The 13,370-nt window shown below is 45.1% G+C and overlaps 1 protein-coding gene across 1 annotated transcript; it reads right to left on the bottom strand.

Moving 5' to 3' along the window:
- Nucleotides 1-3,012: 3,012 nt before the first annotated feature.
- NPM1 (nucleophosmin (nucleolar phosphoprotein B23, numatrin)) lies at nt 3,013-13,212 on the bottom strand (the record flags this gene model as incomplete). The annotated part of the gene is made up of 11 exons (XM_010146297.1): nt 3,013-3,228; nt 3,387-3,542; nt 4,517-4,591; nt 6,920-7,021; nt 7,416-7,505; nt 8,152-8,206; nt 8,688-8,749; nt 9,260-9,363; nt 10,130-10,223; nt 10,441-10,560; nt 13,133-13,212. Coding segments are annotated over 10 exons (821 nt in total), but the record flags the coding sequence as incomplete, so codon positions are not given.
- Nucleotides 13,213-13,370: the final 158 nt, after the last annotated feature.

Raw genomic sequence — 13,370 nt, forward strand, 5'->3', positions numbered from 1 at the left:
GGCTGCTAGTCAGTAATGGCACACTGGAAGGAGACAGGACATAGCTTGGGGCATCTGGGTAAGATTTCTGGAGGAGAGGACAGTTCCAGCATGAATTTAGCCCCTGAGGGACTGTCTGGGTGGCAAGAAGCCCAGAACCACCACCCATCCTGGCCCTGTTTTCCATTACCTCAGCCCACACACACTCCCTTCCACCCTCCTGCCAGCCACGCTCGTTGTTCCTCTCCGAAGGCTGCAACAACTGCTGAGCACAGGCAAACTAGGGACCCAGCACTCTTTGTAGTGACGGGGGTCTGAGGCACCGTGTTGGACAGCTAGTTTGATTCACAGGAGCAAACAGAACCCCGAGACAGACCTAAGGTGGCCGTAAGCACTATTCTTGAAGACCCCAAGGAGCGACAGACCAAGACCTCCTGAAGTTGGAAAAGGTGGCTTTACTGGGTGACAGTACCCCTCTACTATCACCTCTGAAAGGAGATGTCCAGGAACACCAGGGACTCGGAGGAGTGGCTGTATGGGCAGCCCAGAGAGGACAGTGCTGCTGCACACCTGCTCAGCTCCCCGGTGTCCTGTGCAGGGGAACACCACCAGCTACCTGTACGCTGTGAGGAACAAAACGCTCAAAGAAATGAAGCCTGGAAAAAGCAAGGAGCAGAAGGATGCCTCAACAAGAAAGGCAGCAGGAAGAGAAATCCATGGAAAGGAAGTCCAGGGATGGCCAGCTTGCAGAGGCATTTTACTATCCTGGGAAGGGGAGTTGGTTTTCCGTGGTAGCATGAGAAGCACTTACTGCGCACCTCCGTGTTCTCAGATAAGCCATCCGGAAGGACCAGGATCACACAGGCTTACAGCCCTCCACGTAACCGTCAAAACACTGCAGCTCTGATGAAATCATGCTGTTATTACCATGGGGAAAACATGTTTTGACTGCAGAAAGGCAAGAACTGTCCTTCAATAACCCACATCTGGTATTTGGTACCTTCTCTCCAACAGGTATTTTCACATCCGAGTTGAAAATAAGATTCTTTTATTTTGTAGTTCAACCTTTGAGGCTCTGTTCAAAGTGAAGAACTGGCAGCTGCGTGTGCATATCCGAGAGGTTACGGCTGCACAGCCCAGCAGCCCCACGGAGTCATCAGATGGCCAGTCCCAACAGGAGCAAAGCGTTTGGAGCTGGGACTGGCGGGAAGGGCTGAGGCATGTTATTGGGAGGGCTGGGGCAGCCAACCGTTTCCCTGCCACCATGCAGACACCTCACGGTGCTCCATGGCTGCCTGACGAGGGTTTCACTTGCTTTATACCTTGGCTGCAGCGCAGGAATTCGTCTCCCTTCGGAACTGCCCACACGGGCTCCACCTTCCCCCTGCGACCCCCCTGCCAAGCGTGGCTGCGCCCCGCAGACAGGCTCTGGTCAGTGACCTGTGGACAGACACCACCCTGGCTTTCCTGACAGTTCATTCTCAGAATATTTTATTGGCTGATACTTACTGAAATTACTGTACAATTTTCACTTGTTTCAGCCAAAATTGAGGGCAATTTTGCTTAAATAAGCCTGTCTGTGCCATTAACTCTATTTCACCAGGGAAATTTGCTCTCACTTGTGCATATGACATCATCTGTTGACACAACCCCACCGAAACAGGCATTTCAAACCCTTACACTCTGCCATTTCACATGCTGCAATTATACTCAAGCTTCAATGAATTTTTGACACTGGGTTTCACTTCTCCAGGCACTTTGCTTTTCCAAAAAGAAATACTTGCTTCTGGAGAGTCGCATCAGTTTCCATCAAGCCCAAAGTCCCAGCGACAGGAACTAAAGTTTTTATAACAGCCAACATCAGAAATATTTCCAGTGACAATTTTACAAACCAAATTAGACATTCTGCTTCTAGAACTTGGAAAAAAGAACACTCAGTAAAAATAAAAAAGAGCCCATGCCCAATGAGCACAACTCAAGAGGAGTTCTCACCACGCCTTGTGAAGGGAACCGCTGCAGGAGCCCAACCACCCAAGCCCACCAAGGGGAAAAAGGCCCCTGACCTGCTAAAGGCCACTTTACCACTCTGCTCTCAAATACGGTATTTCTGAAAAAGTCTAGTGAAAAACTCAGGCCAGTTGCATTAATTGTCAGACACGGCAAGGATTAAATCCAAGTTTACTAACTGCTTAAACATTTTCTTACCGAGAATTCTTTGTCTTCACCCCATTACTGCAGTTACTACACAGACACAGCATTCAAGCCCCCACGTGATGCAGCGTTCAGTCAGGTGCAACATCCATCCCCTCCTTCCCTGTAACCGAAAGGGCCCTCGGAACCATGGCTTTTCCACTTTTATCTCAGAACCAGGAACAGTCCCACGAGGCTCTGCCTCAGTATCGCTCACTGGTGGGCACTAATCAAGACACCCAAAGAACCGAGCTAGGACTACCTGCTCAGCTGAGCTTTTGGGATTTGCTGGAGATGAGCTCACCACTCCCAAGAACTTATCCCGTAGCACTGAACTCCCTCAGCACGCTCTCCAGGCACACCCTACCGCGTTCAAGCAAGCTCTTCCCCACAAAGCCCTCACGGGAGTCTTTAGGTGGGACAGCCTCGGAGACTGCAGCCCCTGTGAGGAACAGCACAGCCAGCCGTTCCCACATCACAAGTATTCCATTTTACAAGCGGAGTCACAGGCCCTACAACCTCCGATGTTAAGGGAAAAACCATAAACCAAAGAGCAACGGAGCTGGGCAGAAATTGAGATGCAGGAAAGGCTGCTTCAGGCAGTTATATAATTAGTGGTCACCTCCAGACAAGAACAAGGCCCCGCTTACCACTTCTCAGTCATCAGCTCAGTAGCTGTAAAGCTTATGGAACTGACACCACAAATGAGACTATCTGATGGGTACCTGGTCAAGAGGAGTAGCTAGAACACTTCGCAGCAGTTCCTGTGAGAACCTGAAAGCCCTGTTATCTTCTGGGTTCAATGCACAGACTCTCCCCAACCCATAAAAAAAGAAACGATAGTTACTTTATTAAAATACTAAATTTTATTTTTGTTTCCACATACATTTAGTCTCCCCACCATTTCCATTTGTCTGACCACCACCACCACCATGCCTTATCAAAACATTCCATACATACTTAAAATGAAGCTGAGGGTGGAGTCCTGTCTTTAAAAACTAAACAGGCATTTTGGACAACACATTCTTGGCAAGGTAAATCTGGATGACATTTATCAGACTAAATTTTATTTTTGTTTCCACATACATTTAGTCTCCCCACCATTTCCATTTGTCTGACCACCACCACCACCATGCCTTATCAAAACATTCCATACATACTTAAAATGAAGCTGAGGGTGGAGTCCTGTCTTTAAAAACTAAACAGGCATTTTGGACAACACATTCTTGGCAAGGTAAATCTGGATGACATTTATCAGAAACGGTAACAGCCAAATAATGGTTACAGAAGTAAGACTGCAGATTTTAATGAACTGTTTAAACTGTTTTCTTTTCTTACAGAGTCTGTCTCCACTGCCAGAGAGCTTGAATGACCTGGAAGTGTACACAAAAAGTTAGAAATTGAAATCCATTCCTCTAATTATTTTCAGTTTACTATCTCCACTTACTCCACAAAATATTGACACTGAACTACAACAGAAAACGCGCTCCTTTCAGAGAGAATCCAGTCAAAAGCAAGACATCAGGCCCTTCTGCTAGGAGATTTATTCACCCTAAGTCACAACAGTAAGAGCTCGGTGAAGGTAAGTGAGAGGATGGGTGTGGACCAGCTAGGCAAATACTGGCTGAACTCTGCCTACCCTGGCTCATGGCAGCCCAGCACCAGTAGCGGAGGCTCACCGCTTTTAAACATTCTCAGAAGAACCCATCAATTTGTCTATCAGACAAGTTTACTCTGAACCACTGAGGGAAGCAGGAAAGCATAAGGAATTCTGTCACTGGAAGAAAGTTTTAACTCGCAGGAATTTTGATAGGGAAATCTAAGACACATTTTAGCCTTGTATATGTTGAGTAATAACCAGCTCAGAAACTCGCTTCCTGATACCACCTTTTGGCTTGCCCTCTTACAAGAGTTCAGTTGACTTTGGGAGAAAATGTAGCAAGAAAGCCATAATCTCAATCGCAAAACAGTTCCCCCTCCCAGACACCCGCCCCACCAAAGGGCTGAACAGCAGACTGGCCTAGGTGGCCAAATCCAGCAGCAAGGAAAACCACAGCTCATTTCCTTAGCCAATATGGTGCCAAAAGGAAAATTCTGTGGGTTTAGTAAGCAAGAGATAATTTACCAACCATATAAAAGCTGGAAAAATGTAATAAAATATTAGCTTTCCCATCTTAGCCAACTAAGCCCTTAAAACCGTTCCCATTTATTTAATTTGAAGTATTGTTCGTGGTTTGTAAGCCTTTGAAACAGTCCAAAGCTTGTAAAGATTAAGAAGTGGAAAAGAATCCCTAAGTCAGGTTATAAAAGTTTTTGGACTTTATCAAGTTGCAATAAATTCAGTTACCTTCTGGTCCTCCGTCCTGAAGCAATTCTTAACATAGTTGGCAAATTTGGGTTCCAGCTTAGGAAGGGAACAACCCTGTTTTGAAGAAAGCAAGCTTCAGTGCATGCAGCTCGTTTCACGACTCCAGTAACTTAGGACGCTCAAAACCCTTTGCAGTTCTACTGAACTCACCTTGCAGTGCCCCAAACCAACGGTGCTTTTAAACCACTGTTAGAAGTTTCCTTCTCTACAGCACCATGTACTTCTCACAGGAGCGAGTGCCACACGCTAAAATGGCTGTACAAGCATCTTTGCTCGTGCTCAAGACCAAAGCAGCCAGCACTCTCCACCGAAAATACCCTTGTTTGTAGGCAACGCTCAAATGTTATTCAGAGCAAGTAGAACTAACTCCCTTTTTGTGGATTCTTAACAGCGTGCGACTCGAGGCAGTACCACCCTGTGCAGGAAGCTGGTCAGCTTCAGCTCTAAAGCAAAAAATCAACTCCTCTCCCCTGTCCCTGCAAGACTCATCCCAATACATCAGTTCTATGAATTTAAAGAGCTGTTCTTGACATGTTTGCTCCTGTCTCTGAAATTGTCTTTCAACATACTCTGATGTACAAAGCAGATTCAGTAACGGTTCCTGGATCTAGATTTATCTTGGTCTCTTCCCATTTCCAGGCAAAACCACCCAGGCACACTAATTTGAGACACTGATTTACTTCCGCATGCCCCATGAGTAGTACTTTTCCCATTCTGGGGTTTGTCAGTTGAAATACACCCAGCCTGTTATGAAGGTACACTAGCTGCCGCTCAGCACCCTGCGGAAGACAGCGATTTTCTGTTCAGAGGAAAGAAAGCTACATGAGGAATACAAAACTGCACTACTGCAACAAAAAGCCTGAATTTAAATGTCTTCCTCGAGACCCTCTCAGCTAACTGATGCTTCTCCATGAGCTTGCTGACTACTCACTACAAAATACAACAGTTCCACTCTAATATAATTTCACAGTATTTAAGCTGCTGATTTGCTGGCTGTCAGCTGGAAGTGCTGCTGTGTACAGCAATGCACAAACCTCTTCCTTTACTAAGTTATGTTCTAGCACCATCTAGGAAAACATCAAAGACAAGTGTCTACCGTGAGCAGCTCAGCTACTCCTGCCTGCACTGCAGGAACACCACCGATCGCTGCTCCCCGAGTCATGCAAAAAACACCCCAGCACCCTGCAGATGCAGGTTAGCCTGACCTGGCAGAAGGACACACCCCTCACGGGCAGGGTCACCGTTCAGCTATAGGTTTCAGCCCCGATCACTATCTGTCATGGCTCTGCACTGAATCGCTTTGATTTTGCATTCCTGGGACAAAACTGCCTCAAAAAACATAAATATCTAAGGAGAAGATAAACCTAATTCTTTAGATGACTCGATTGCTGCTGTAAGGGGGAAAAAGTTTATAACCCTGATCAAAATCAAACTAGAACACCCACAGACTTCACAGCACTGACAGCAGCCAAAAAAAGGCTCCAATAAACAGACCATGGTCAGTCACAAATAAGCACAGGATCTGTAAGCACAACGCTGAGCTCGAAGCAAAACCAGAACCTTAGCCTAGAGGTCAGGTCCTCACTACCACCCATTCCGCAGAACAGGAATCTCAACTGCAGCCCTGGCCAGCACACAGGTTTCCAAACTTAGCTAGGAGAAAGAATCACTATTACCTGCTACACTTTTATCCAACCAGCAGCAACTAAAATGCAATTTTTTTTGTACTTAAATAGCAGCCAGGAAGAAAACTCCTATGCATAACTGAAGCGACAGTCAAACTTGCTAACAACCAGAGGCTGAGGGACTCCCTGTGACCTGCAACAGCAGAGCCAGCCATTGAGGGGAGACTCAATCCTAGATCTCCAGCTCAGAAGGAAAATGCTTTCAGGCCTTCGCTGATTCATTAATGTGTATCACAAGCACATATCTCCCCCTTCTGGAAGTTCTAAAGCCTTACAAGCAGGTGGGTACCCAAGCTGGGTACTGCTTTAACAAGCTGTCCCAGGACTCTGCTTCACTCTACTTGCTGAAAAACACGTGCACCAGTTAAGGCACCTTTCGAATAGGTACCACACAAAGTTTGTGCCTTTGTTTTTTTTGTTGGGGTGCTTTTACATAGTTAACTGAGACAGTTCACTAAAAAATACCAAATTACTAAATCACCACTACTGGAGGAACAAAAAAAAGTGGTTTTTTCTCATGCATGCAGAGGCTTCTTTTTGTCCCAAAGGAAATTTTCATTTCTGAGCTTCAACATCAACAAACTGTGATAACAGCACAGCAATCAGTGACACAGAACCACTTCCTAAAAACATCCCGTTCTTCTGATCTGTGGAAGTAAAAATAAGGCTGAGAAACCCGAGGTTTCTGAAAACTCACCTTATCTACAGACGCTTGCATTTTTGCTTTAATCTCCTCTAACGACAGAGGGACTTTTGGAGTTTTTGGAGTTAGAGATTTGTCCTTCTTGGAATCTGGAGTCTGAAAATTATTCATTTCATTAGGAACTCGCACACACACAAAGCTACTTAGTATACAAGATCAAGCATTCTAAAAACAATGATGTTTTAACCGTGCAATTTATACAGAATAAAACTAGATACCAGAAAAACACTTCAGATAGTTTTCAAAAAGCTACAGAAGTTTAATTTGTGCTTCAAACACATTCCTCGGACAAGAGAAACGATATCTGAGCACAGACAGCACCTCACGCCTCTGGGCAGGGGCCTACGCATCTCCTTCTCCCAACAGAAATGAACACAAAGCAACGAGGAGTGTCCCCAGCACGCGTCATAAAGACTCACAAACCCAACTTAATGGAGCAAGAAAACTAGCTTCCCCTCGAGAACCAACAGACCAACTTGTCTTCACTCACTTTCGATTTAGATGCTGGTGTGGATGGCTTAGAGTCTTTTCCATTTTGCTTTGCTTTCTGCGCATTTTTTCCTGAAGCCTCACGGACAGGCTAAAAAAAAAAGCACTTAAGTCCATTTGCCATGAAAAACTGCTAGTAAATGTTAAGCTCATTAATGTAATGTTCTAGACTTAATGACCTCAATCCGAAGAGTTCTTATATTCCAATATAAATTCAGGGACCATTTCGTTCAGCCTCACTGGATTTGATTAGATGGCAAGAACCGTGCAGTTCACATTGTCCTTCCCAGGCCCTGATCTACAGTGCACCCGCACCTAGAGGAACCCGTGAGGACAGGGTTCGGTGAAGTACAGCATTCGGCGACTGCTTCCAAAGAGAACACAGGAACATACACGCTCAGGCCAAAGCAGGGCAGTTCAGGAAACGGCGTCCCCTACCCCTGCAGCAGCCAGGCTGTCTGCAGCAGGTTTTGCCACCAGATGGCACCAAGGGCTGATGGAATTCCACACCCGAGCACTCGCTGCCTGAAGTGAACCGTTCTAACCAGCTCACACATTCCGATTTAGCTTTTTTATTTCAGGGTCTATCCGCCCAGTTACTGTCTGCAGAAACTTCACTGCAGACACCAAGTCCATCTGGTGTTACCACTCCCTTTCAAGCTCACCGAACAGGCTGTTTAATCCATCACGGATGAAGAGAGTCACAACACGTGTAAACATACATACACGCCACTTACTTTCTTCATTGGTGTTTTCACCTCTTCCTCATCATCCTCTAAGTCATCCTCATCACTGCAATTAGAAAGGCAGTCACTCACCATAACTCGAAGATTCACACTCACAGCTTTAACCGTATTAGGAGTTAGCCTTCCTGCTCCCTCCCAATAAAATATTTCATTCCTGAAGGAAGCAGGTAATCCTCCCGAGTCTATCTTACACCTTTTTTTGACACACCACAAGGTGTTAGGCCAAATACTCTTACTGCTGTTAAAGCAGTTAAACGCATTCCCTTAGGCTTTAATACTAAACACAAGTATCTCAGAACTTCCACAACTACTACAGAAATTGATTTGTTAGAAGATAATGGATTACATAAAACTAAGTTTTATAACCCAGTATGACATATTTGAGTAACGTACTGAGATACATCTGAGGCAATTTCACTTTTTTGTAGCCAACAAGGTAGCATCCTCACTTAACAGACAGTTATGTCCCACAATTCCTATCCTGAAACACCTAACCCTGTTTCAAAATACATCAAAACAATACATACTCATCATCCTCATCATCGTCTTCGTCATCATCCTCATCCTCTTCTGATAATTTTGCTTTTTTCTGAAAAAAGATAAAGTATGTGAAGAGTCAACACCATTGTCTTAAACAGCAACCTTGATCCAAAACTCGTGGCATAATTACAAGACAATCTTGCATCAATTTATCTGAAAAACAGCATGTAACAGCTGCCAAACTCCACAGCTACGACTCATTTACAGCACGCTGTGAGCACACAAACCTTGCCCTCCACACCGCGGAGCTTCAGTCAGCATTTGAACTCCTGCAGTACGGCGACGTTCATCTGTCTGCACATAGTACGGCAGGAGACACGACTGCCACAGAAAGTAGCCTACATACTGCCCCTCCAGCAAAGCTTTCCAAACTGCCTGTGCTTAACTACACTTCTGTAATTCAGCACTTGTCAAGACCCAAGCACAACATACTCCTTCCCCACAGCTACCACACGTTAAGTAAATCACAGCAAACCACCTAACTGCTTGCTCCCAGGGAGAGCAGCAATACCACACTGAAAGAAAAGTGCAAACCAGCTGACTGAGAGTAGAGACATACCTGTGGTGTTTTAGCTCCTCCTCCGCTTGCTGGTCTCTTTGTCGAAGTGTTCACAATTTTTGTATCATCCTCCTCATCATCTGATTCTGGTTCTTCCTCTAATGCTGATAAAATGATGGCAATGTGTAAAAAACACCTCGCCTCATTTAACAGTAGTTAAAGCAAGATCACTAGTCATAAATATAAGAGTAACACCCAGAACTGAACTGGTAAGATCTGACTGAGGGGTTGAACTGGTAGGAGAAAGCTTCCAACTAGGGATCTAACCACTGAGATCAGGAACTTTTCCAGGTGACTGTGTGCAGATACTACTACACACAAACCCCAAATGGGTGGGTAACATTACACTGCCTGTACCCCTCCTCACGGAACACAAGCCTTACAAACTTAAGGATACTATCTTCTCCATTCCTAAGGAGACACAGTTTAAGAGACCTTCTAGAAAATTCAGTTCCAAAGACAATTCTACAAAGGGGAGGGCTAGTCCTGACTTAAGTTTTTAGTGCTAACCCAAACTACTTCACAGGCAGTCTTCTCACTCTCTCAACTGATAAGCTGGTAAGAACACTCACAGCTTTCTGCTGTGAGACGCAAACACGAGGAACCTAACACCCACTCTGGAGGGGAGAAATCAGGACTCAAATTGCAAGGCTGACAAACGCCCCTTGTCCATACAAAGCAAGAGGCAAGAAAAGGTACGCCAGCATTTCTCTGAACCCTGTCCTACAGTTACCTCACACCTCTGAGGACAGTGAATTAAAGTTTCAGAGGGTCAGTGTTAAAGCACTGCTTGAGATACCAGATACAGCGCTCAAGCACTGTTGATGCTGACAGGTAGCAAGGTCACGGATTAGTACCCGAGTAACATACCTACGAGATGCTGACCGCTGACGTAAACAGGCCCTGAACCACTTTTCAACCTGAGGACCACCGGTGGTGTGATCTCAAAGCCCCCTAATGAAACCTAAGGAAAAAAGTAGTGGTTTTTATTCAAATATTAAAGGTGAAGTCCAACCCACAGTTGTTTCCGCTCTTGGCAGCAATGCCAATTTGAGTGTTGTCCATCACGCCTGCCCCCAGCATTGAGCAGTTCCACTAGAACTCAGCCAGCCAAACCTTTCCTAACTTGTCTCTCACCTGAGACACAATTCAAGTAGATTTTTCCAAGCTCCTGCACTTACCGTAGGCTGCACTGACATTTTCAGAGATGCCAGTACTACTTTAGTAGGGTTGCCTTCGTAGTCCAGCGCTTCTGCTTCTACAACATGTAATTCGTCTTTGGCTCCAGCCCCTAAAGTAACCTGTGAAGTAAAGAACAGTCTGAGAATCTCTCAACTACTCTGCAGTCTCTTAAACTCCATTCCCTGCTCTGCATCTCCCAAGACTGAAGTTTGTATTTCTGACAGCAAATAATTCAGCTCAGTCCTCCCCAAGCCAGTACCCCCTCTCCCTGTATCACTGACACTTGTGAGGTGCAACTCAAGGCGTGTTTTGAGGACTGTGAGCAGCAGACTCCAGTTTCGCTACTGGGTTATTGCACTGAAATGGGTCAGTGACAAGCTGTCAGCACTGAAGCTGCCCAAGGGAAGTAAAACACGCACCTAGAGGAAGGGAAGCTGCTATCACAGCGCTAAGGAGTCACAGCCTTTATCCCTCCCCTTCCTGCCATGTCTCATCTGCTTCCTGCCATGGCACTACACGCTTTTTGCTTACTTGACGTTCAGTGAGGAGTTACACCTTCACCAGCTGTCATTTATGCACACGCCTCAGGCATTACTGCACCAAAAGCTGCTGTCCCAGAGCACTTCAAAGCTCAAGTGCCTTATGCTGAGTCAACTCCACACTTTGTATCAAAAATCATAGCTGCAGGGTGGCGAAGAGTGACAGACATGGGACAGGCCTGCAATTCCAGTTCTCTGAACCTCTGGCATCTGAGTCAGGATTACACATAAGGGATGTGAAAACCAAGAATCCCTCCAAGTACTACAATTATTCCTAAGACCAGTGAACAAGGTGCTCCATTTCTGTTCCCAGTACCCAAGAAAGCAAGCTTCCAGCCCTCCACACAAGGTGTGGGTGTAACACTTCAGGCAGAGGCATCCAACCTAGGCAGGCTGTAATGATCTGACTCACTGTATCAGGCTGAAGGCTGAGGAAACGGGATACAGGGTTCACTACTCCTGGCAAGTTTTGTTAGTGTAAAATTAAAGAGGTCAAGTGGCTGCTCCGATCTCACCTCTCAAATGGGTTGGCAACAACACTGAACCCTTCTTCAGCTGGTGGGACTACACACCAGGGCAAGAATTTCAGAGCATGCCCTCCACCCCCACATACTCCAGGCATTTGCCACTTACTATTTATTTATTTACCATCTGTCTGGCAAGTATCCATCCACATGCTTTCATTTCTACACTGAAGGAATGCACACACAATAAATGGGTAATGAGGCAGTGACCATCCTTCTCGATGTTCTCAGCTACCATTAGGAACATCTACAGAAACCCCCATGCCACTTTCTACCTCAATCCTCCTCCCCTTTCAGCTTTTGTTTTTACAAAGTTACTGAATTAGACTTTTTTCCCCCACAACCTTGAAAACCAAGTACTGGGATGCATCCAATGTACTTCACCAGCCCTGAAGAGCACACAGTATCAGAAGAGATGCTACAGGTGAATTTCCAAAAGCAGGATCTTTGGATAAAGCCATGCACCTCAAATATCACTGGATGACTTGATCTCACCTGCATGACAGTCGGGTACGATAACTACCCACATGAACTTGTCTTATACACACTGTACCGTTATACTCTTCCCTCAAAAGAAATTCCAGTTAAGAACAAGTCTAAGTCACTGGCAAGTCCAGGCTGTAATTTTCCTGAAATGCAAGGACTGAAGGCACATGACTCACAAAACCACAATGCCTTTATTGAAGTGTTCCAAGTGTCACTGTGAGCAAGTTTGCAGAGCATTATACTGCAAGCCTCCCCCCCAGGAAGCAGTTCTGTGGAGGAAGCAATCCACAATTACAAGACTTTTGTTTCCAGGTGTCAGCAAAGCTCTTTTGTATTTTGCTCTTTGTATTTAAATAAACACAGTAAGAAAGCACTAAGCAGAGAAGTCTACAACTTCAATTCCTTGCCTGGGAATTTTGGGTGTATTATCTTTCTGCTAACAAAAGTAACACATTCGGTGCAGAACAAAGGCCTTTAAATATTGTGTCTTGGTTGTGTGGCAGCAGGAAGGTTTAAGACCTCAGTGTACAAACACCGATTTTCCTCCTGGAGATTTCACCGAGTGAGGGGTCCGTTAGATGAATTATCTGACTGTTGAAGAGCAACACCAAGGGCAAGAAATCAAAACATAAACCTTCCTTCCTCATTTCGATTTAATTATTAGCTGCTCATGGCAAAAAGCACACAAATTATGTTTGCGGAGTATGTGGAAAAGCTTTTCAAGATACAGTTGCTAATAAAGTCTAGTAAAACGTGACCATGTGTGACTCGTACAAACCCACCATCCCCCTGTGCTCCTACAGCATCTGAACTATTGCAGTAGAGATGTCAGGGTGGTCACACTGGCCTTTCATTCAATTCAGAATACCTTTATTAACCTACTGTGAATTCGTTTTGAAAGGTTTCCAGCCTTGCACTGCTCGCTGTAATATCAGTGGATATTTTAAACTTTTTCAATAAGGCACATATTGCAAGTGAGATGGTATGCTGCACTCCCAACTCATTATTTAATGGGTTAATGTAAAAACACCGCTAAACAAAATGAGTTTAAGAAATTAATGAACATGTTAAAAACTCACTTATCACACACAACTAAAAATAAAAACTTACATCCTGCAGCTTAAAACCCAAATGATACTTGCCGTTCTCAAAGACAACTGATGCTCATTTTCTTCATCGTCTACTTTGAACTGATACTCCTTATCTGCTTTAAGCTCGCAGCCTGTGGAAAGACCATTCGGGCATAAACAAATGGTTTATTTAGATGCAGGTATTTGCTAACCACTTATTTCACAACTCGCTGCTTTGAGGCTCCCCGCTTGCACAAAAAGTCCATGGCACTGCAGGCACACGAGAAACACGTGGAGGGGGGGAAAACCC

Source organism: Buceros rhinoceros, unplaced genomic scaffold, assembly GCF_000710305.1.
Source record: "Buceros rhinoceros silvestris isolate BGI_N320 unplaced genomic scaffold, ASM71030v1 scaffold25872, whole genome shotgun sequence".
In the NCBI taxonomy this organism is placed as follows: Eukaryota; Metazoa; Chordata; class Aves; order Bucerotiformes; family Bucerotidae; genus Buceros; species Buceros rhinoceros.